We start from the raw sequence: 23,860 nt of genomic DNA, 5'->3' as shown, positions 1-23,860 counted from the left end.
GTGTGAACATAGAACGCAGGGACACGTGTGTGTGTGAACGACAGCGCAGAACGTGATGCCGTGCTGAACTCATCTCATCTACCTGCAGATAGACACAAAATGCCGGAGTAACTACCGTGGGCGGCACGGTGACGCAGCGGGTTCGATCCCGATCTGTACGGAGTTTATACGTTCTCCCCGTGACAGGGTGGGTTTTCTCCGAGATCTTTGGTTTCCTCCCACACTCCAAAGGAGTACAGGTTTGTAGGTTAATTGGCTCAGTATAAATGTCAATTGCAGCGCTGTTACAGTACTTACCTTCAGCGGCGCTGCAGTTCTGCCGCTGGCCGTGTGCGCGACTTTGGTGCCTTTGAGGGAGGGGGCTGGGATTCAAATCCAGTTTTGTAGCGCCTATCGGAGGCGGACTTCCTCGGGCTGCTAGCTGCTGATGGAAAATCGATCGGACATCCGTATATTTTAAAAGAAATTTGCTGGACAATTTAATATTTGGATTAAAATAAAAAGCGACTTCGAACGCCCTCAACGCCTACAACGTGACGGATCGCAAGAACGGGACAAAACAAAGGGTAAGTCGTCTATTTTACATATAATTTTGCTTCTTGGGATGGCTTTAATCTAATTTTATGTTTTGCGAAAATGTTATTTGGGCCCCATATACGAACCGGCAGTGTTTTTCCTGCCGATATGGAGTTTAAATTCACCGCAAATGCAACGTTCCAATTGATCGCGTTCCAGAAGCAGGATGATTTAAATCCTCTTTTTTTTTGGACGATCATGTCATAAGCCGTCCAAATTGTGTATATTTTGTGTTATTCTCTCTCTCCATGATCATTATTTTTAAACTAAATATTCACAACAGTTTGAGTCACGTGTATTGTGCAAAAAACAATAATTTTGATTACATTTTGAGTGGATGTTTCTGGATTAATTTATGGGAATTAAACATTAAATTCCTTCCATCTGGCATCTAAATTCATGACAGTGAGATTTAAAAATCATGTTATATTGTGAATTCTTGTGTGAATGGGATTAGTTTGTTATTTGGATACTTCGGCTATTTAAAAAAAAAAATCCTTTTCTTAAGAAATGGAATCTACAGGACATTCTTAATGGGAAAGTAGTGGGCAGAATGTCATGCGTTGTTTGAAGAACAAAAACTTGTAGTTTACAATGCCAAAATAGAAAAGTTGAGGAAAAACAATGTGTACAGAGTTGCTTATTGGTTACAATCTGAGGAGTATGATGATGCTACTGATTATGCATTGCTCTCCGAAGAGGGGGGGGTGCAGAGGCTGCGCTGTTCAGGCCCGCCCGCACCATTCCCCCCCCCCCCCCCCCCCCCCCCCCCCCCCCCTCAGCCCCGCCCGCGACCCCCCCCCCCGCCCAGCCCCCTCAGCCCCGGCGTTCAGGCCTGCCCCGCACCCCCCCCCCATTCAGCCCTGCTGTTCAGGCCTGCCCCGCACCCCCCCTCATGCCAACCCCCCTTTTTGAAAAGCTTCGTACGGGCCTGTTATGATATGCCAATGTACCAGCTAGCAACTGATCCTCTCCATAAAGACTTGGTCTATTGCTAGAAATTGTAATTTACTTACCTATCTGTTACAGACTTACAGCATATAATACAATAATATTAAAGTTCTGATCTTGAGAATATCACATTTTTGAATTTTCAAGGCAGTCTCGGTGTTTATTACTATTTCCGTCACAACGGTCAATTTTGTAAATAGCTACAATTAGGTAACTAACTAATTATATGTTTTAATTTCAGGTCATCCAAGTAAGATGTTTTATATTCGTTTCAGGATGCTTCAATCTATAATAACTGAAAATTTCATTCAGTTCTCTTAATTTTTAAGGAAGTTATGGGCTTTTGACTGTCCTCGATCACAGCTTTTGTGTTAAGTCAATGGAAAAGCAATAGGGAACAAGTTGCTAATTTCTGAGTATGGAAATGGCCATAACGTTTTTAATACTGAAGATATGAAAGTGAATTAGGTGTCAAATTAAACTTTTTATGCTTTATTTGATGGGATAAATTGCAGACTGGATTTTTTAAATCTCAAAATGTTGTAACATTGCTATAAATTGTCCCTAGTGTGTGCAGGGTAGTGTTACTGTGTGAGAATCGTTGGTCAGTGCGGACTCGGTTGGGCCGAAGGGCCTGTTTCTGCGCTGTATCTCTAAACTAAACTAAACTCAGTGGGTCAGTCACCATCTCTATAGAAAAGTTGCACCCTTCTTCAGACCCGCTGAGTTACTCCAGCATTTTGTGTCTATATTTGGTGAACCAGCATCTGTAGTTCCTTCCTACACATCTGCCTGCACGTGATCCAGATCCCTCCATTCCCTGCATATCCATGTGCCTTTCTAAAAGCTTCGTAAACACCATTATCGTACCTGCCTCCACCACCACTCGCTGTATAAAACGCTCCCCGCGAACATCTCCGCTAAACTTTCCCCCCTCACACCTCACAGATAAGCCCTCCAGTATTGGGCATTGTCAACCCTGTCTACGCCTCTCACGGTTTCATATGCTCCTATCAAATCTCCCATCAACCTCTGACGTTCCAAAGGAAACAATCCAAGTGTCTCCAACCTCTCCCTGTAGCTGGAGCTCTCCAGTCGAGACAGCCAGCTCACAATTTAGACCAGTGATAGTCAAGCAACCACGGTATATTGTGGAGTTAGGGTTAGGCAGTTGCGCGGTGGGACAAAATGCCCTTGGGTGATCTCCCCCTGGAGATGCCCCTTCACCATGAACTGCCACAGGGTCTTGTTACCCTCGTCCAAATCTTGCCCTTCTGTAGATTTGTAGGGCCCACCCTATGTTTGACCTGATGCCAGGTTAAGGCCACTGGACTCGTCGCTATCTATAATCATTCAATTCTCTTTGCCCTCTTCCTGGCCAATTTATGTTTGTTTCGAGGCCCATGATGAGGTGGGACTGGATCCCGTGCTGCTGGAAGTGTCTGTGCTGATGCTGAGATGTCCTGTCAGCCTGACCCGCAGGTTGCTACCCGTTACCCCACAAGCACAGTCAGTTACACTCCTTACATATTCTTGCATTCATCGCATTCCTTCGCTCACAGGGTTATCCTCTGATCTATCTGGGCCTCTCTTTCCTGTCACTCTGGGTTAGGGTTAGATATCATTCATTCATCTGCCCTATGCACCTTCTGCATCTCTGCTTTCCCTCTCCCCTGACTCTCAGTTTGAAGGACGGTCTCGACCCGAAACATCACCTATTTCTTTTCTCCAGAGATGGCCGTCTGACCCGCTGAGTTACTCCAGCATTTTGCATCTGTCTTCAGTATATTTCCAAAGCAGATGTTAGTGAGGCCACATGTAGGGTATTGTGCTCAGCTTTGGTCACCGTGTTATAGGAAAGATGTTGTTAAGTTGAAAAAGGTGCGGAGAAGATTCACGAGATGTTGCCAGGATTCCAAGGACTGAGCTACAGGGAGCGGTTTGGGCAGGCTAGGACACTATTCCTTTGAGTGCAGGAGGATGAGGGGTGATCTTATGGAGGTGTATAAGATCATGAGGGGAATAGATCGGGTAAATGCACAGCCTTTTATCCAGAGTAGGGGAATCGAGAACCAGAGGACTTCGGTTTAAGGTGAGGCGGAGAAAGATTTAATAGGAACTTGTTGGGGCAACATTTTACACAAAGGGTGGTGGGTGTATGGAACGAGCTGCCGGAGGGCGTAGTTGAGGCAGGGGCTATCGCACATTTAAAAAACAGTTAGACAGGTACATGGATAGGCTGGGGTTTAGAGGGTTACGAGCCAAACGCGGGCAGGTGGGACTAGTATAGGTGGGGCACGTTGGTTGGTGTGGGCAAGTTGGGCCAAAGGGCCTGTTTCCACGCTGTATCACTATGACTGTGACTTTATGACACTATCATTCTAAATCAGGATGGAGCATGGTGTGGAGAGGATCCTGAACGCATTCACAACATAATAATAATAATAATAATAATTTTATTTATAGAGCACTTTAAAAACAAACATAGCTGCAACAAAGTGCTGTACATCACTAATCATTGACAAAAAAGTTAATACACACCAAAAATAACAATCAAAAGAAATAGTAGGAAAAGACAGGTAAAATAAAGAAACATCATAAACACCACAAACAGAAGCAAAGCCTCGGGCATGGTCAAAAGCCAGGGAGTACAAATGTGTTTTAACACTGGATTTGAAGATGGACAGTGAGGGGGCCTGTCTGATGTGCAACGGCAGGGTGTTCCAGAGTGCCGGAGCAGCAACAGAGAAGGCTCTATCCCCTCTGAGCCTCCGACTAGACCTCGGTACCTCCAGAAGCAGCCTATGTGTAGGAATGAACTACAGATGCTGGTTTCAACCGAAGATAGACACAAAATGCTGTAGTAACTCTGTGGAACACACAGCATCTCTGGAGAGAAGGAATCGGCCACATTTCGGGTCGAGGCCCTTCTTCAGATGGGTCTTGTGAAGAGGGGTCTCGATCCAAAACGTGACCGATTCCTTTTCTCCAGAGATGTTGTCTGACCTGGTGAGATAATCCAGCTTTTTGTGTCTATCTTTGTTGCCAAGGATCAAATGAGCTGGAAAATAGAGGAGTCATCAGTCAAAGCCCCATGTCAGCCAGAGGTGAATCCAGTGTGAGTTACAGGAGCTGCAATTTTAATGGTTAAAAATAATACTGACTAATCCTTAACCGGAAATGAGATGCCAAAAGTGAACAATTACATCAGATGCGTCAAACATTGTCAATTTGATTCCAAATTTAAAGCCAGCCATCTGTTGGTGCCTGGAATGGAAAGATCTCACTGGTGGACTGAATCGACCATTGTCTAATTGCACGCTGCAATGCAACACGTCCTGGGTGATACAGAGAGATTAGACCATGATGATAGACCAGGCATAGGCCGTGGTTTCACTGAGGATGTAAATTTAGAAAAGAAAGTAAACATAGAAACATAGAAACATAGACAATAGGTGCAGGAGTAGAGGCCATTCGGCCCTTCGAGCCTGCACCGCCATTCAATATGATCATGGCTGATCATCCAACTCAGTATCCCATCCATACTACCTGATCCCTTTAGCCATAAGGGCCACATCTAACTCCCTCTTAAATATAGCCAATGAACTGACAAGGGGTCACAGCTTAAGGATAAGGGGGAAATCCTTTAAAACCGAGATGAGAAGAACTTTTTTCACACAGAGAGTGGTGAATCTCTGGACCTCTCTGCCACAGAGGGTAGTTGAGGCCAGTTCATTGGCTATATTTAAGAGGGAGTTAGATGTGGCCCTTGTGGCTAAGGGGATCAGAGGGTATGGAGAGAAGGCAGGTACGGGATACTGAGTTGGATGATCAGCCATGATCATATTGAATGGCGGTGCAGGCTCGAAGGGCCGAATGGCCTACTCCTGCACCTAATTTCTATGTTTCTATGTTTCAATTACCTTCTGTGGCAGAGAATTCCAGAGATTCACCACTGTGTGTAAAAAATGATTTTCTCATCTCGGTCCTAAAGGATTTCCCCCTTACCCTTAAACTGTGACCCCAAGTTCTGGACATCCCCAACATTGGGAACAATTTTCCTGCATCTAGCCTGTCAAACCCCTTAAGAATTTTGTAAGTTTCTATAAGATCCCCCCCTCAATCTTCTAAATTCTAGCGAGTACAAGTAAAGAATAGCCGTCAAAAATCAAACTCTTATTGACCTTGTGAAGATGTTCTTGGCCAGTGAAGGATGGTTATCTTTGTAATGCAACAGGACAGGTCAGAGGTGATGTCTGAAGACAGACACAATGTGCCGGAGTAACTCAGCGGGTGAGGCAGCATCTCCGGAGAAAGAGAGACCCTTCTTCAGACTGAGAGTAGAGGGGGGGGGGGGGAATAAACTGGAGAAAAGGCCAGAACAGAAGAGAGGGACTTTCACAATGTAGACAGGCAAAGTTTGAAGAAGGATCCCTACCCTAAACCTCTTCAAGAGAGAGCTAGATAGGGCTCCTAAAAATAGCGGAGTCAGGGGATATGAGGAGAAGGCAGGAACGGGGTACTGATTGGGGATGATCAGCCGTGATCACATTGAAAGGCGGTGCTGGCTCGAAGGGCCGAATGGCCTACTCCTGCACCTATTTTCAATGTTTCTAATCCCATCCCCACCTCCCTTCTAGCTTTCAGTCTGAAGAAGGGCGCCACGGTGGCGCAGCGGTAGAGTTGCTGCCTTACCGTGCTTGCAGCGCCGGGGACCCGGGTTCGATCCCGACTACAGGTGCTGTCTGTACGGAGTTTGCACGTTCTCCCCGTGACCGCGTGGGTTTTCTCCGATATCTTTGGTTTCCCCCCACACTCCAAAGACGTACAGGTATGTATGTAAATTGGTTTGGTAAATGTAAAAATTGGCCTTGGTGCGTGTAGGATAATGTTAGTGTACGGGGATCGCTGGTCAGCGTGGACTCAATGGGCCGAAGGGCCTGTTTCTGCGCTGTATCTCGAAACTCAACCAAAAAAACCGAAGGGTCGAAACGTCACCTATTCATGTTCCCCACAGACGCTGCCTGACCCGCTGAGTCCAGCACTCTGTGAAACGTCACCTATCCATGTTCTCCACAGATGCTGCCTGACCCGCTGAGTTACTCCAACACTCTGTGAAACGTCACCTATCCATATTCTCCACAGATGCTGCCTGACCCCCTGAGTTACTCCAGCACTATGTGAAACGTCACCTATCCATGTTCTCCACAGATGCTGCCTGACCCTCTGAGTTACTCCAGCACTCTGTGAAACGTCACCTATCCATGTTCTCCACAGATGCTGCCTGACCTGTCTGAGTTACTCCAGCGCTCTGTGTCTGTCAAGGGTCTGGGTTCTGGGTTTCACATTGATGGAAAGGCATTTGATTGGGCACTTACCGGAAAATATAACAGGATGGATCCTCCGAGAATGGTCTCCAGCAGCACCAGACCTGATGCTCGGATTCTCTGCAGAGAGAAGAGGAAAGTTGAATACTTCCTGTAGAGGCTTGCTCCAGAGTGAAATGCCATCTGGCTGTGATATGTGCATTTACCACCAAAGAGCGTGCTCCTACCCACTCTAATCTCAAAACAAAATTCACCGTTGTCCAAACATGCGAGCCCACAATGACTCAAGCCTGAGCTAGGATACATTACCATAAAAATGTTTCGCTCAGCTTGTGCACGTCTTACATATTAGAAACATAGAAACATAGAAATTAGGTGCAGGTGTAGAGGCCATTCGGCCCTTCGAGCCTGCACCGCCATTCAATATGATCATGGCTGATCATCCAACTCAGTATCCCGTACCTGCCTTCTCTCCATACCCCCTGATCCCCTTAGCCACGAGGGCCACATCTAACTCCCTCTTAAATATAGCCAATGAACTGTGGCCTCAACTACCCTCTGTGGCAGAGAGTTCCAGAGATTCACCACTCTCTGTGTGAAAAAAGTTCTTCTCATCTCGGTTTTAAAGGATTTCCCCCTTATCCTTAAGCTGTGACCCCTTGTCCTGGTGACCCCTTGTTTAAGAAGGAACTGCTGATGCTGGAAAATCGACAGTACACAAAAAAGCTGGAGGAACTCAGCGGGTGCAGCAGCATCTATGGAGCGCAGGAAATAGGCAACGTTTTTCGGGCCGAAACCCGGAAGGAAATAGGTAACGTTTCGGGCCGAAACCCGGAAGGGTTTCGACCCGAAACGTTGCCTATTTCCTTCGCTCCATAGGTGCTGCTGCACCCGCTGAGTTCCTCCAGCTTTTTTGTGCACTTACGTCTTACATATTACCTTGCTTTTTTAGGTTTAGCTTAGTTTAGTTTAGTTTGGTTTGGAGAAACAGCACGGAGACAGGCCCTTCGGCCCACCAAGTCCGCGCCGACCAGCGATTCCCGTACACTGGCACTATCCTACACACACTAGGGCCAATTTACAGTTTTTACCGAAGACAATTATCCCACAAACCTGCGGGTCTTTGGAGTGTGGGCGGAAACCGGAGCACCCGGAGAAAACCCACGCAGTCACGGGGAGAGAACGTGCAAACTCCGTACAGACAGCACTGGTAGTCAGGATCGAACCCTTTATTATCTGAATGGTGGCTGATTAGGAAAGGGGGAGATGCAGTGAGACCTGGGTGTCATGGTACACCAGTCATTGAAAGTAGGCATGCAGGTGCAGCAGGCAGTGAAGAAAGCGAATGGTATGTTAGCATTCATAGCAAAAGGATTTGAGTACAGGAGCAGGGAGGTTCTACTGCAGTTGTACAGGGTCTTGGTGAGACCTCACCTGGAGTATTGTGTACAGTTTTAGTCTCCTAATCTGACATTCTCCTAAAATACATTCTTGCCATAGAGGGAGTACAGAGAAGGTTCACCAGACTGATTCCTGGGATGTCAGGACTTTCATATGAAAAAAGACTGGATAGACTCGGCTTGTACTCGCTAGAATTTAGAAGATTGAGGGGGGATTTTATAGAAACTTACAAAATTCTTAAGGGGTTGGACAGGCTAGATGCAGGAGGATTGTTCCCGATGTTGGGGAAGTCCAGAACAAGGGGTCACAGTTTAAGGATTACGGGGAAATCTTTTAGGACCGAGATGAGGAAAACATTTTTCACACAGAGAGTGGTGAATCTCTGGAATTCTCTGCCACGGAAGGTAGTTGAGGCCACAGTTCATTGGCTATATTTAAGAGGGAGTTAGATGTGGCCCTTGTGGCTAAAGGGATCAGGGGGGTATGGAGAGAAGGCAGGGAATGGGATACTGAGTTGGATGATCAGCCATGATCATATTGAATGGCGGTGCAGGCTCGTAGGGCCGAATGGCCTACTCCTGCACCCTATTGCCTACGTTTCTATGAACCCGGGTCTCTGGTGCTGTGAGGCAGCAGCTCTACCGCTGCGCCACCATGCCGCCTCTCTATGATGGTTCCTCCTGGTAGTCTGACCTTTGCACTATCAGAGTCTAGTTTACTTACAATAAATGACTTTACAGTTGGTGTTGTATCTAATGCACCTATAAAGCTGGGGTGAAGTAAGAATGTCTTTGTTCCGGTTTATATCCTGTACATATAACAAATAAATACTCTTGACTATTTGATGAACATTTGATGAACTAAACCAAACTAAACTAATCTAAACTAAACAAAACAACTTGTCCTGCTATCACCTCAGACAGACAGGTCCAATTAAGGACAGAATTTGCGGAATGATCTGTGAGTAGGTGTTATAGTATTTCACTTCGTCCAAGCCACATCATCTATCACACCGTGCAGTCAACGCCAACACTATGTGCGGACTCCGAAGAGATTACACTTACATAGTGACCTTTCCATGGAGGGATTGAAGGCTTAAAAATTAATTCACTGATATCCTTTAAAAAGGATTAAATATTGGGAGAGCTGGGGATTTATTGATCGGCCAAACTCAGCAGGAGGAGAGAGGCAGGTATATATGTGGACCTCACTCATCAACAGTAGCTCACCGTCTGATAGCTGGACATTTGCTGGTTGAAGTGTATTGATCGATAAGCAGCAGGGGCTGTTAACTTTGCAGCTTTGCTTTCAGTTTAGAGGGATGCAGCACGAAACAGGCAACCCTTGGCCTACCGAGTCCACGCTAACCAGGGCCACCTATTTTGGGACCCTTTGCTACAGAGATGCTGTCTGATCCGCTGAGTTACTCCAGCTTTTTGTGTCGGGTTTCCTTTCCCCCGACAATCTGAAGAAGGGTCTCGACCTGAAACGCCACCTTATTCCTTTTCTCTAGAGATGCAGCCTGTCCCACTGAGTTACTCCAGCTTGATCTTCACCGATACACTAGTTCTTTCATGCACACTAGGGACAATTTACTGAAGCCAATTAACCTACAAACCCGCAGGTCATTGGAAAGTGGAGTGCCATGGTGTACAACTCCGAGTCCATCTCAGCTCTCCAGCCTCACAGTGCTGTGTTCTCCCTCAACCTCTTCACATTCTTCCCCTCTTTATAATCCTCCTTGAGCTCTTGGACACTCCTCCTAATTACATCTTCAGTTTCAGGTTCGGTTTAGTTTATTGTCACGTGTACCGGGGTTCAGTGAAACGCCTTTGTTGCGCGCTAACCAGTCAGCGGAAAGACAACACATGATTCCAATGGAGCCGTTCACAGTGTACAGATACATGATAAGGGAATAGTGTTTGGCGCAAGGGAAAGCCACTAAAGTCTGGTCAAAGATAGTTCGAGAGTCCCCAATGAGGTAGATAGTAGTTCAGGACTGTTCTCTGGTTGTGGTAGGATGATTCAGTTGCCTGATAACAGCTGGGAAGAAACTGTTCCTGAATCCGAAGGTGTGCGTTTTCACACTACTGTATCTTTTTCCCGATGGGAGAGAGGAGAAGAGGAAGTGGGAATAATTATTGTGGGAATAAATAGTAAATTATTCTGTTTGTTACCGCACAGAATCGTGTCTTGCAGGAGGATGTTCTTCACCCAGAGAGCTGGGAGTACCTGGAGTACCTGCTGGAGTACCTGGAGTACCTACTGGAGTACCTGGAGTACCTGCTGGATCTGGAACCTGGAGTACCTGCTGGGGTGGGTGGCAGAATCGCTCAGAAGGTTCATCGCTGGGGGATCAGTGATACACACCTTGTTCTGGACCGCAGGGTGATATCCCAGCATGGGAATGTTGCAGACAAGAGACTATAGCTTTAAAGTGAAGTGGGCCAAAGGGTTAAAGGCTTTGGAGAGCAGTCCTGAGCTACTATCTACCTCATTGGAGTCCCTCAGACTATCTTTGATCGGACTTGGCTGGCTTTATCCTGCACTAAACATTATTCCCTTTATCATGTATCTGTACACTGTGAGCAGCTCAATTGGAATCATGTGTTGTCTTTCCGCTGACTGGTTAGCACACAGCAAAGGCGTTTCACTGAACCCCGGTACACGTGACAATAAACTAAACATCTTCGTGCTCACACACACACACATGCCCATCCTTACCTCACACACGCACACGCACCTCACACATTGTTACACAAATTCTCAAACACCCCTACACACTCTTGCATATCCCATACATACGCACAACCATGCACATATATACACACACACACACACACATGCAAACCCGCACACACACACGCACAAACACATCCATCCTAGAAAATACACCTGCACCTCATACACATTTATACAATGTTCAAATGTACACGTACATGCACGCACGCACACGCACACGCATAAACAAGCACACACGCACACACGCACACGCACACACGCACACACGGAGAAACACAGAGAAACACACACTCACGCGCGCACACACACACACACACAGAAATACGCACACACACACACGCGCACAGACACGCACACACACGCACACTCACACGCGCACACTCACACGCACACACACACACACACACACACACACACACACACACACACACACACACACACAAACACAGACACACACACACACACACACACACCCACACACACACACACACACACACACACACACACACACACACACACAAACACACACACACACACACACACACACACACACACACACACACACACACACACACACACACACACACACACACACACACACACACACACACACACGCACACACACTCACACACACACACACACACACACACACACACACACACATACACACGCACACACACACACACACACACACACACACACACACACACACACACACACACACACACACACACACACACACGTACCTTGTTGTTCCTGCAGCGATACACCAGGAGCATGCTGAGGAACACGAGCAACATGGAGAGGGCCTGCACAGAGAGGATGACCAGTCGCAGGTGTGGGTCCTGGTGCGTGAAGCAGGGAGCATTGCTGCTGCAGGAGCTGCATCCGTTGCTGCAGGACAGGCACTGGAGCAGGGGCCTGGGTTGGTCATCAGCCAGCCGGCTGTAGAAGGGAACGTGTCCATCTTCTTGCCCTGCGATTGTTACAGAAACAAGAGGCTCAGAAGCTCCGGCTACAGTGCACGTTCCACCAATCAGCTTCAGTTTAGTTTATCGTCATGTGTACCGAGGTACAGTGAAAAGCTTTTGCTGCGCGCTATAGAGTCAGACAAGACATGATTACAATCGAGACATTCACAGTGTATGGATACGTGATAAGTGAATAACCTTTAGTGCAAGGTATACACAATTAAATCCAATCAAAGATAGTCCGAGGGTCACCAAAGAGGTAGATAGCAGTTCAGGCTGAAGAAGGGTCTCGACCCGAAACGTCACCCATTCCTTCTCTCCAGAGATGCTGCCTCACCCACTGAGTTACTCCAGCATTTTATATCTACCCTTATAGTTCAGGGCTGCTCCCTGGTTGAGGTAGGATGATTCGGATGCCTGATAACAGAATCCCACACACAAGAGGCAAGGTTTGAACTAGACACAAGGAACTGCAGATACTGCTTAACAAACAAAGGTACAAAGTGCTGGAGTAACTCAGCTGGTCAGGCAGCATCCCTGGAGAACATGGAGATAGGTGACGTTTAGGGTCGGGACCCTTATTCAGACTGAGAGCAGGGAGAGGGGGTGGAGGGACCGGGGTCTGGCCCTTGAGGTCGGCTGCGGGAGGCTCATCCCCCCATCGTGGTACAAAGGTAGATGGGCGAGGGGAGGGGCGTGGATTCACGGGTCAACCCACACATCCAAGGGGAGGTGATGGCTGGAGGCCCTGCAACAGCCTGGGACTCGCCTGGATTGGGCACTGCCCATAACAACCAGAGTACGGTCTGTAGACTACAGCCCCAAAACACGGTCCCTCTTCCATAGTCCCTCAGTGGACTATTCCTGTTAATCGGGATCATGCCTAGGTATGGCAACACTCATAAGGCCATAACTGATAGGAGCAAAATTAGGCCATTCGGCCCATCAGGTCAACCACCATTCAATCACGCTAGAATTTAGAAGATTGAGAGGGGATCTTATAGAAACTTACACAATTCTTAAGGGGTTGGACAGGCTAGATGCAGGAAGATTGTTCCCGATGTTGGGGAAGTCCCGAACTAGGGATCACAGTTTAAGGCTAAGGGGGAAGTCTTTTAGGACCGAGATGAGAAAATTATTTTTTACACAGAGAGTGGTGAATCTGTGGAATTCTCTGCCACAGAAGGTAGTTGAGGCCACAGTTCATTGGCTATATTTAAGAGGGAGTTTGATGTGGCCCTTGTGGCTAAAGGGATCAGGGGGTATGGAGAGAAGGCAGGTACGGGATACTGAGTTGGATGATCAGCCATGATCAGATTGAATGGCGGTGCAGGCTCGAAGGGCCGAATGGCCTACTCCTGCACCTATTGTCTATGTTTCTATGTTTCTAATCGTGGCTGATCTTTCTCTCCCTCTCAAACATGTTCTCCTGCCTTCTCCCCATAACCTCTGACACCCGATACTCTACTTGTTTAAGAAGGAACTGCAGATGCTGTAAAATCGAAGGTAGCCAAAATGCTGGAGAAACTCAGCGGGTGAGGCAGCATCTATGGAGCGAAAGAAATAGGCAACGTTTTGGGTCGAGACCCTTCTTCAGACCCGATTCCCTACTGCACTGTGTGCAAGTAAATAATTTCACTGTGCATTTGCACTTTGCTCATTTTGCAATAAAACCACCACTGAAGCATTGAAAAGATTTAAATCAAATCTCTTTGAATGCCAGATTGTATCTTTCTGTTAACCGACCAACACTCACAAGTCCACAAGCCAAGGGCAGGAGATTGGAAGTGTAGGAAGGAACTGCAGATGCTGGTTTACACCGAGGATAGACACAAAGCGCTGGAGTAACTCAGCGGGACTGGGAGCATCTCTGGAGAGAAAGAACGGGTGACGTTTCGGGTTGAGACCCTTCTTTGTATTGGTGTCTGAAGAAGGGTCTCGAACTGAAACGTCACCCATCACTTCCCTCCAGAGATGCTGCTTGTCCCGCTGAGTTACTCCAGCGTTTTGTGTCCATCACGGGAGTATTTGTGTCGATCACAGCAAGAATCTCATTGTCCTGTCTGGGACACATGACAATAAAGTCTCTTGACTTGACTTGACTTGACTTGAGACTGGGACTAACCTGGGAAACTCTCCGGCACAGGATACATTGGACACGGACTTATGAGTCAACCTGTGACTCGGTTGTAAATTCCCAGTAATTTTAAATTGGATGCTGGCTTTTCTATCCTGTTACATTTCTATCGTCACGGGAGAATCGTCTTCTTCTTCTTGCATGTGGCGTGCACAGCCTGAGGTTTTTGATCTCATTTGATTGTGCACGCCAGGTTGATTGCATTCATCGAAACAGGTTGCAATCTCCCACCCCACAGGAGATTGATACTCACGGACATTGCTGTTGGCGGAGATGAGGTCAGGGTTGTAGTATCCTTCCTTGCAGATGCACTGATAGGCCCCCAGTTGGAATCCTTGTCCTTTGAGTGGAGAACACTGCAATTGAGAAAGACATCAAGTGATATATATTTCCATCTCGGCGCGGCCCAGCCAAACGGCAGCAGGGCTGTGAAATTGTGATGCTTCACACCATCACACACATATCCCCACATTTCACACAGTTACCATTTTAATAAGAATACTTATTAGGCTGGTGCAGATTTACGAGGATGTTGCCAGGACTTAAAGGCCTGAGCTATGGTTGGGCAGGCTAGGACTTTATTCTGAGGCTGAGGAGTGATCTTATAGAGGGGTATACAATCAGTTGTACAGAGCCCTAGTGAGACCACACAGTTGTACAGGGCCCTAGTGAGACCACACCTGGAGTATTGTGTGCAGTTTTGGTCCCATAATTTGAGGAAGGACATTCTTGCTGTTGAGGGAGTGCAGCGTAGGTTCACAAGGTTAATTCCCGGGATGGCGGGACTGTTATATGCTGAGAGAATGGAGCAGCTGGGCTTGTACACTCTGGCGTTTAGAAGGATGAGAGGGATTCTCATTGAAACATATAAGATTGTTAAGGGCTTGGACACACTAGAGGCAGGAAACATGTTCCCGATGTTGGGGGAGTCCAGAACCAGGGGCCACAGTTTAAAATAAGGAGTAAGCCATTTAGAACGGAGACGAGGAAACACTTTTTCTCACAGAGAGTGGTGAGTCTGTGGAATTCTCTGCCTCAGAGGGCGGTGGAGGCAGGTTCTCTGGATGCTTTCAAGAGAGAGCTGGATAGGGCTCTTAAAAAAAGCAGGAGAAGGCAGGAACGGGGTACTGATTGGGGATGATCAGCCATGATCACATTGAATGGCGGTGCTGGCTCGAAGGGCCGAATGGCCTACTCCTGCACCTATTGTCTATTGTCATGAGGGGAATACATGGGCTTAATGCTCTGGGTGGGGGGGATCAAGAACCAGGTGACATATGGCTAAGGGGAGAGGGGAAAGATTTAAAACTTCACCCGTTCCTTCTCTCCAGAGATGCTGTCTGTCCCGCTGAGTTACTCCAGCATTTAAATCGGCATCTGCACTCCCTTCCTACACACTCCCTGCTTTAAAAATACCCAAAGACTTGGCCTCCACTGCCGTCTGTGGCGATGAATTCCACTTTATAATCGATCGTTTCATGAGAGGGTTCTTTTGTTTGTATGGTTTGATTTCAAAATGTATTAGCATGTGAGGAGATTATGGAAAGCCAGGATAAAGGACGCAGACATTAGGAAATCAGGGTTAAACGTGGAAAATCCTACTTAAAACCTAAATGGATCTTAATGCCAACTCTGCAAAATATCCATTCCATTAAATCCCCAGTATCTCTGACGGGAATCAGCGCTCCAACCAAACGTTCTGTTCAGATACCTCTCTCCACAGACCACTCTTCATGGACAAATCGAACTCCAACACTACCATGCTAAATAGCCTTCACTGCTAATTTGAGCCTGAAGAAGGGTCCCGACCTGAAACATCCACGTCCTCCACAGATGCTGCCTGACCCGCTGAGTTATTCCAGCGCTTTGTGTTATGGTACCATCCGACAGAACCAGAGAGTTGTGAATCTGTGGAATTCTCTGCCTCGGAGGGCAGTGGAGGCCGATTCACTCGATGCTTTCAAGAGAGAGTTAGATAAAGATAGCAGAGTCAAGGGATATGGGGAGAAGGCAGGAGCGGGGTACTGAGTGTGGATGATCAGCCATGATCACATTGAATAGTGGTGCTGGCTCGAAGGGCCGAATGGCCTACTCCTGCAAAAAAAAAATTCTAAGTGTCTATGTAACTTTGAGAAGATTGAGGGGGGATCTTATAGAAACTTACAAAATTCTTAAGGGGTTGGGCAGGCTAGATGCAGGAAGATTGTTCCCGATGTTGGGGAAGTCCAGGACAAGGGGTCACAGTTTAAGGATAAGGGGGAAATCCTTTAGGACCGAGATGAGAAAAACCTTGTTCACACAGAGAGTGGTGAATCTCTGGAACTCTCTGCCGCAGAAGGTAGTTGAGGCCAGTTCATTGGCTATATTTAAGAGGGAGTTAGATGTGGCCCTTGTGGCTAAAGGGATCAGGGGGTATGGAGAGAAGGCAGGTATGGGATACTGAGTTGGATGATCAGCCATGATCATATTGAATGGCGGTGCAGGCTTGAAGGGCTGAATGGCCTACTCCTGCACCTATTTTCTATGTTTCGATGTTTCTATTTATCCCAGAAGGGAAATTGATCTGAAATACACAAAATACACAAAACACAAACTACATGAAACATTCAATTAAAGTGACGAGTGGAAAGGCTTGGGGGGATGGGGGATGTGCAAAGATTGGGGGTGGGGGTTGGGGAAGGGGAGAGTCTCAGTCTACCCCACCACAGAAGGTGGAGGAGTTGTCATTGGGGAGGAGTTGTAGAAGGGGGTGAGTTGTGCGTGATGTTCTGCGCTTGATTTCAGCTTTTGCAGTTCCTATGTGTCTCCACTTTGAGAACCCATCTCCTCTCAGGCACAGGTGGAGTCATCGTGGGTTAGCAACCTGGAGATTCAGCAGGCCTTGGCGGACCCGGGCGTGTGTTGGGTGAGTCTACGCTTGGTCTTGTCGATGTACAGGAGGCCACATCGAGAAACACCGGATGCAGTAGATGAGGTTGGAGGAGGCTGCACGTAAACCCCGTCCCACCTGGAAGAAACGCTGGGGTCCCTGGATTGAGGTGAGCGAGTGAGGTGTAGGGACAGGTGTTGCATCTCCTGCGGTTGCAGTGATAGTACCTGGGGAGGGGGTGGTTTGGGTGGAGTTGCGGAGGGGAGCGGTCTCTGCGGGAGGTGGAAAATGACTGCACGGCAGGGTGGTGTTGGCAGGTTGGATCATCATTATCAAATGGGAGGAAAACACACACAGTGCTGGAGGAACTCAACAGGTCGGGCACCATCTATGGAGGGAATGGATAGATGATGTTTCGGGTCAGGACCTTTCTTCAGAATGGACAGGTAATATTTCAAGTGGGGTCCCTTCTTCAGACTACCAAATGGGAATTAGATTTTCCCTTCAAATGAAAAAAAAAAAGTCTCTTTCTATAAATGCGACCTGACCTGCTGAGTATTTCCTGCATTGTCTGACTTAATTTGAATGAATGAATAAGTTTATTGGCCAAGTATTCACATACAAAGAAATTTGCCTTGGTGCTCCACCCACAAGTGACAACAAGACATACAGTGACAGTTAAGAATGATACATAAAACATTAAACATTAATAACAAAACAATATTGATTAAACATATGAATTAAATAAAATTCCAGAGCAATAGGAGGCTACAGATTTTTGGCTGTTGAGTAGAGCTGCTACTCGTGGATAAAAGCAGTTTTTATGTCGGGCTGTGGCAGCTTTGACAGTCCGGAGTCGCCTTCCAGAGGGAAGTGATTCAAAGAGTTTGTGGCCAGGGTGAGAGGGGTCAGAGATGATCTTGCCCGCTCGCTTCCTGGCCCTTGCAGTGTACAGTTCGCCAACGGAGGGAAGGTCGCAGCCAATAACCTTCTCTGCTGATCGGACCATTCGCTGCAGCCTCCAGGTGTCGTGCTTGGTGGCTGAGCCCAACCAGACCATGATGGAGAAGGTGAGGACAGATTTAAAAAGTGGTTGTGGGAAAGAATGGGTGTTTATGACATGGGCTTTAGGGAGAGATGTTGGGGCTGGAACTCGTTGGTAAGCCTGGACTGCCTGTACCTGGTCACCAGGAGAGTGTGGGCGTGCGATCCTGCTATGCGCAAATCATCCAGCTGGCTTGGATTAAAAAACGTGGATAGCACTTTCTGGAAACACAGCATGGAAACAGGCCATTCATTGTGGCCACCACCAAGTCCACTCTCACCGTCAATCACCCGAAGGAGTAGGAGGGGGACCCACAGCCCCGTTTATATCAACAGGTCGATGGTTGAAAGGGTCAAGAGCTTCAAATTCCTGGGCGTGCACATCTCTGAAGACTGGACATTGTGCCTTCCCCCACAGTGGGAACCATTGTGGGGGGATGTTTTTATGCTTATTGTTACATTTCTTTAATTGTTATGTCTAATCTTTATCTGTGTGCTGCATGGCAAGACAAATTTCACCACACCGTTTGGTGTATGTGACAATATATGTCCTTTGTCCTTTCTTGGTCCGAGAACACTAATGCAATTATCAAGAAAGCTCATCAGGGCCTCTACTTCCTGAGAAGATTACGGAGAGTCGGTTTGTCAAGGAGGACTCTCTCTAACTTCTACAGGTGCACAGTAGAGAGCATGCTGACCCGTTGCATCGTGGCTTGGTTCGGCAACTTGAGCGCCCTGGAGAGGAAAAGACTACAAAAAGCAGTAAACACTGCCCAGTCCATCATCGGCTCTGACCTTCCTTCCATCGAGGGGATTTATCGCAATGGCTGCCTCAAAAAGGCTGGCAGTATCATCAAAGACCCACACCATCCTGGCCACACACTCATCTCCCCGCTACCTTCAGGTAGAAGATACAGGAGCCTGAAGACTGCAACAACCAGGTTCAGGAATAGCTACTTCCCCACAGCCATCAGGCTATTGAACCTGGCTCGGACAATACTCTGATTATTAATAAACAATTATCTGTTATTTGCACTTTATCAGTTTATTTATTCATGTGTGTAAATACGTATATAATGGTATATGGACACACTGATCTGTTTTGTAGTCAATGCCTACTATGTTCTGTTGTGCTGAAGCAAAGCAAGAATGTCATTGTCCTATAGAGGGACACATGATAATAAACTCACTTGAACTTGAACTTGAACTTGAACATTAGTTCTATGTTACCGCATTTTCAACATGCATTCCCTGTGAAATTTACAGAGGAACATTAACCTACAAACCCGTTGCGTCTTTGGGATGTGAGAGGAAATCGGTAGACCCGGAGGAAACCCACGCGGTCACAGTGAAAAAGTACAAACTGCGCACACAGACAGCACCCGAGGTCGGGATCGAACCTGGCTCTCTGGTGCTGTGAGGCAGCGACTCTACCAGCTGTGCCACTGTGCCCCCCCGTCAATACAGGACATCTCTTGCTTTGAAACATATAAGATTGTTAAGGGCTTGGACACACTAGTCAAGTAAAGTCAAGTCAAGCAAGTTTATTTGTCACAACACATACGAGATGTGCAGTGAAATGAAAGTGGCAATGCTCGCGGAACAACAAAACAACCAAACAAATTATAAACACAATCATAACACACATAGTATTTTACATAATAAATCATAGAAGGAAAAACGTTCAGTAGAGTTAGTCCCTGGTGAGAAAGGCGTTTACAGTCCGAATTGCCTCTGGGAAGAAACTCCTTCTCAACCTCTCCGTTCTCACTGCGTGGCAACGGAGGCGTTTGCCTGACCGTAGCGGCTGGAACAGTCCGTTGCAGGGGTGGAAGAGGTTCCCGCCCGGTGTTGGAGGAGTCCAGAACCAGGAGCCACACACAGTTTAAGAATAAGGAGTAAGCCATTTAGAACGGAGACGAGGAAACACTTTTTCTCACAGAGAGTGGTGAGTCTGTGAAATTTTCTGCCTGAGAGGGCGGTGGAGGCCGGTTCTCTGGATGCTTTCAAGAGAGAGCTAGATAGGGCTCTTAAAAATAGCGGAGTCAGGTGGCATGGGGAGAAGGCAGGAACGGGGTACTGATTGGGGATGATCAGCCACGATCAGATTGAATGGCGGTGCTGGCTCGAAGGGCCGAATGGCCTACTCCTGCACCTATTGTCTATTGACTATTGTCTATTGACCCATACCCCAGTGGGTGGGATCTACACTCGGGTACATCTTGACCAGAACACAACGCCTCCAGAACTAATAATCTGGGTTTTTATTTCAAACTTCCCTTTAAAATATATCCAGTGTTTGACCACAGGTATGATGAACATCACACACTGCACAATTAACATTCTCAATCTTTCACTGCCGACAGAGACAGATAACTGCCTTGTAACCATGACAACGTCGCTTAAAGCTCCATTTGCTAAAGCGGCCACGATTTACTGCAAACGGCATCACTTATAAATAGTTGTTGCATTCTTGCTTGCTGGGTCTGTCATGTCGACACAGACACATACATCCCTGAAGCTTTCTGCCTATTCCCCTCATTCTCTATAACAGATGAGTCATTTGGCACAGAGAAAAGCAACTAACCCTTCCCCGCCTGATATTTACAGACATCACAATAACATGACCAGTCTGCAATCATTTGCCCATCTACAAACTGTGCCTCCAAATCAGCTTTTACATCGAGTCTCTGACAGATGAGGCCAGCTCTGATGCTGATTGTTTTTAAAGCATCATTTTCTTTCCTCTCTCTCTCTCTCTCTCATTTCTCTCACTAACTACCGAGGCTCATTTCACCACAGATCGCGAGGATTTCATTCAGCCCATCATCATGTTCTGAATCCCCCTGCTTTTTTAATTCAAGTCAGGGGGAACTTCTTTACTCAGAGAGTGGTGGCTGTGTGGAATGAGCTTCCAGTGGAGGTGGTGGAGGCAGGTTCGAGGTTCGATTTATGGATTTTTTCACACAGAGAGTTGAATCTCTGGAAACAAGGGTATTGGATAGGCTATATTTAAGAGGGACGGGAAAAGGAATGGAGGGAGAAGGCAGGTTATGGTTATGGAATCGGTGAGTGAAGGGCAGGTAGATAATTTCTATGGGACTAGGGGGGAAAAAATAAGTGTTCGGCACGGACTAGAAGGGCCGAGTTGGCCTGTTTCCGTGCTGTATTTGTTATATGGTTATATGGTCAGGCAGTAGATTTGTACACTGCGAGACCCCACACCTCCCAGGAGATCGTCACCAGGTACAGCCCTACCTCCACCCCCCCCCCCCCCCCCCCCCCACCCCCGAAAACTGTCCTTAAACTTATTACCCCGTACAGCAGAAGTGTCCGTTCTCTATAGTTCCTCTTGTTGTAACATAGAGCCATAGTGTCACACAGAGGCCCTTCAGCCCAACTTGGCCATGCTGACCAAGGGGCCCCCGTTTAACTAGTCCCATTTGGCCTCAACTACCATCTGTGGCAGAGAATTCCACAGATTCATCACTCTCTGTGTGAAATTATTTTTTCTCATCTCGGTCCTTAAACTGTGACCCCTTGTTCTGGACTTCCCCAACATCGGGAACAATCTTCCTGCATCTAGCCTGCCCAGCCCCTTAAGAATTTTGTGCGTTTCTATAAGATCCCTCCTCAATCTTCTAAATTCTAGCGAGTACAAGCCAAGTCCATCCAGTCTTTCTTCATATGAAAGTCCTGCCATCCCAGGAATCAGTCTGGTGAACCTTCACTGTACTCCCTCTATGGCAACAATGTCCTTTCACAGAGTAACAGATTTTATATGTTGCTAAGGCCCTGTCCCACCTACGTGATTTTTTTTCGGCGACTTGCCGGCACCCGTCACAGTCGCAGCAGGTCGCCGAAAATCCAGCGGCGACCAGAAAAAGGTACGCCTGTATGGCCGTGAGTAGTCGCCCAAAGAGCGACAACTCTTTACCTTGCATTAAACATCATTTAGATTCTACATTGTTCCCTCATCATGTATCTGTACACTGTGGACGGCTCGGTTGTAATCCATGTATCATCTTTCCTCTGGCTGGTGGGCTTGCGACAAAAGCTTTTCAATGTACCTCGGTACACGTACACGATTCAGCTTCGGACGATAGCTAAAATAAAACAATTCCTCCACTATGATGGCCTCGAAAAGACCATCCACACATTTATCTCCTCCCGCCTTAGATTACTGCAACTCCCTTTACACTGGCATCAGCCAATCTTCCCTGTCCCGCCTGCAACTGGTCCAAAACGCCGCAGCGAGACTCCTGGCGGGCACCCGAAACAGGGGCCACATCCCCCTGATCCTGGCCTCTCTCCACTGGCTCCCTGTGCGGTTCCGTATACATTTCAAGACCCTCCTCTATGTCTACAAAGCCCTCAATGGGCTTGCCCCCTCCTACATTAAAAGTCTTCCCACCCACCACTCCACCTCCAGGTCCCTCAGATCGGCCGACTTGGGGCTGCTGAATATCCCGCGGTCTAGGCATAAGCTCAGGGGCGACCGCGCCTTTGCGGTTGCAGCTCCTAGACTGTGGAACAGCAGCATCCCCCTTCCCATCAGAACAAACTGCCCCCTCCATCGACTCCTTTAAGCCAAGACTAAAATCTTATCTATACTCCCAAGCCTTTCCTGACGTCCACTGAGCGAGGGCTATATGTATATATGTATGTCGTTTGTTTGTTTAGACTATTCTTATAACAAATGTAAAGCACTTTGGCCAACGAGAGTTGTTTTTTTTTAAATGTGCTATATAAATAAATGTGACTTGGCTTGAATAAACTAAACTCAAAGCAGACAGAAATCAGAAATCAGACATTGAATCAGACACAAAGACCCTGAAACATTTCATCATTACTATTACTAGTTCGAAAAAGCCTTTACAATTTGGTCTTGTTTAGTTTAAAGATACAGCATAGAAACTGGCCCAATGTGCCCACACACTGACCAGCAGTCACCCATACACCCGTTCTATCCCACACACTAGGGACAATTTACAGAAGCCAATTAACCTACAAACCTGCACGTCTTTACATAGAATCTATGTCAGCCGTGCGGGAATATGTGGCCCAGCAAATCTGTGGTGATATAGTTGTCTGAAGGGAGGGTACTTTTTCTCCAGAGATGCTGCCTGACCTGCTGAGTGACTCCAGCACTTTGGTACAAACCAGCACCTGCAGTTCTTTCCGATGCGTGATCTAGTTTTAACTTAGTTCAGAGATGCAGCGTGGAGGCTGGCCCTTCGGCCCACCGAGTCCATGCCGACCATCCACTAATTCTATGCTATCCTATTCTCTCACCCACTCCCTACACACAGGGGGGCAATTTACAGAGGCCCAATTAATCTACAAACCCGCACGCCTTTGGGATGTGGGAGGAAACGGGAGCAGCCGGAGGAAGCCTACGCAGTCACAGGGAGATCGTGCAAACTCCACGCAGGCAGCACCCGAAGTCAGGATCGAACCGGGGTCTCTCGGGTGCTGTGAGGCAGCAACGCTACCCGCTGCACCACCGTGCCATCCGGACCAGCTTATTCCTGTCACGACGATGAGTCATGATAATGATATGCAAATATCTTGACCTTTGTATCAGCTGACTTGGTGGTCAGATGATATGTGCCCTGTGTAAGCCAAGGCAGGAGGCCCTGGCCTGGGGAGATAATGAACATGGAGACCAAGGGATGTATATATATTGTGTCAGTGTTATTATTATTACACATCTAAGGCAAAGATGTGACAATTCCCATTTCCCTTTCTTTGGCTGTGACCTTGTAAGTGTGATTGGATGATAGAAAGTTACAATCGTTCTTTCAAAAGATTTGTTTGAAATAAATATTCTTGAGATTG

The 23,860-nt window shown here is 47.2% G+C and overlaps 1 protein-coding gene across 1 annotated transcript in view; it reads right to left on the bottom strand.

Annotated features, from left to right (window-relative positions):
* The window catches only part of gpr179 (G protein-coupled receptor 179), a 71,304-nt gene that overhangs the window by 21,882 nt on the left and 25,562 nt on the right, over positions 1 to 23,860 (bottom strand). Inside the window, exons 3-5 of the mRNA XM_055656839.1 lie at positions 14,360 to 14,462; positions 11,745 to 11,974; positions 6,906 to 6,974 (exon numbers count right to left, since the gene is read on the bottom strand). Coding sequence (XP_055512814.1) covers positions 6,906 to 6,974; positions 11,745 to 11,974; positions 14,360 to 14,462 — 402 coding nt within the window. The remainder of the gene's footprint in view (positions 1 to 6,905; positions 6,975 to 11,744; positions 11,975 to 14,359; positions 14,463 to 23,860) is intronic.

This window comes from Leucoraja erinacea, chromosome 27, assembly GCF_028641065.1.
Source record: "Leucoraja erinacea ecotype New England chromosome 27, Leri_hhj_1, whole genome shotgun sequence".
NCBI lineage: Eukaryota > Metazoa > Chordata > Chondrichthyes > Rajiformes > Rajidae > Leucoraja > Leucoraja erinaceus.
Note: the sequence above shows the minus strand (reverse complement) of the source record. Positions and strands in the feature narration are given on the sequence as shown.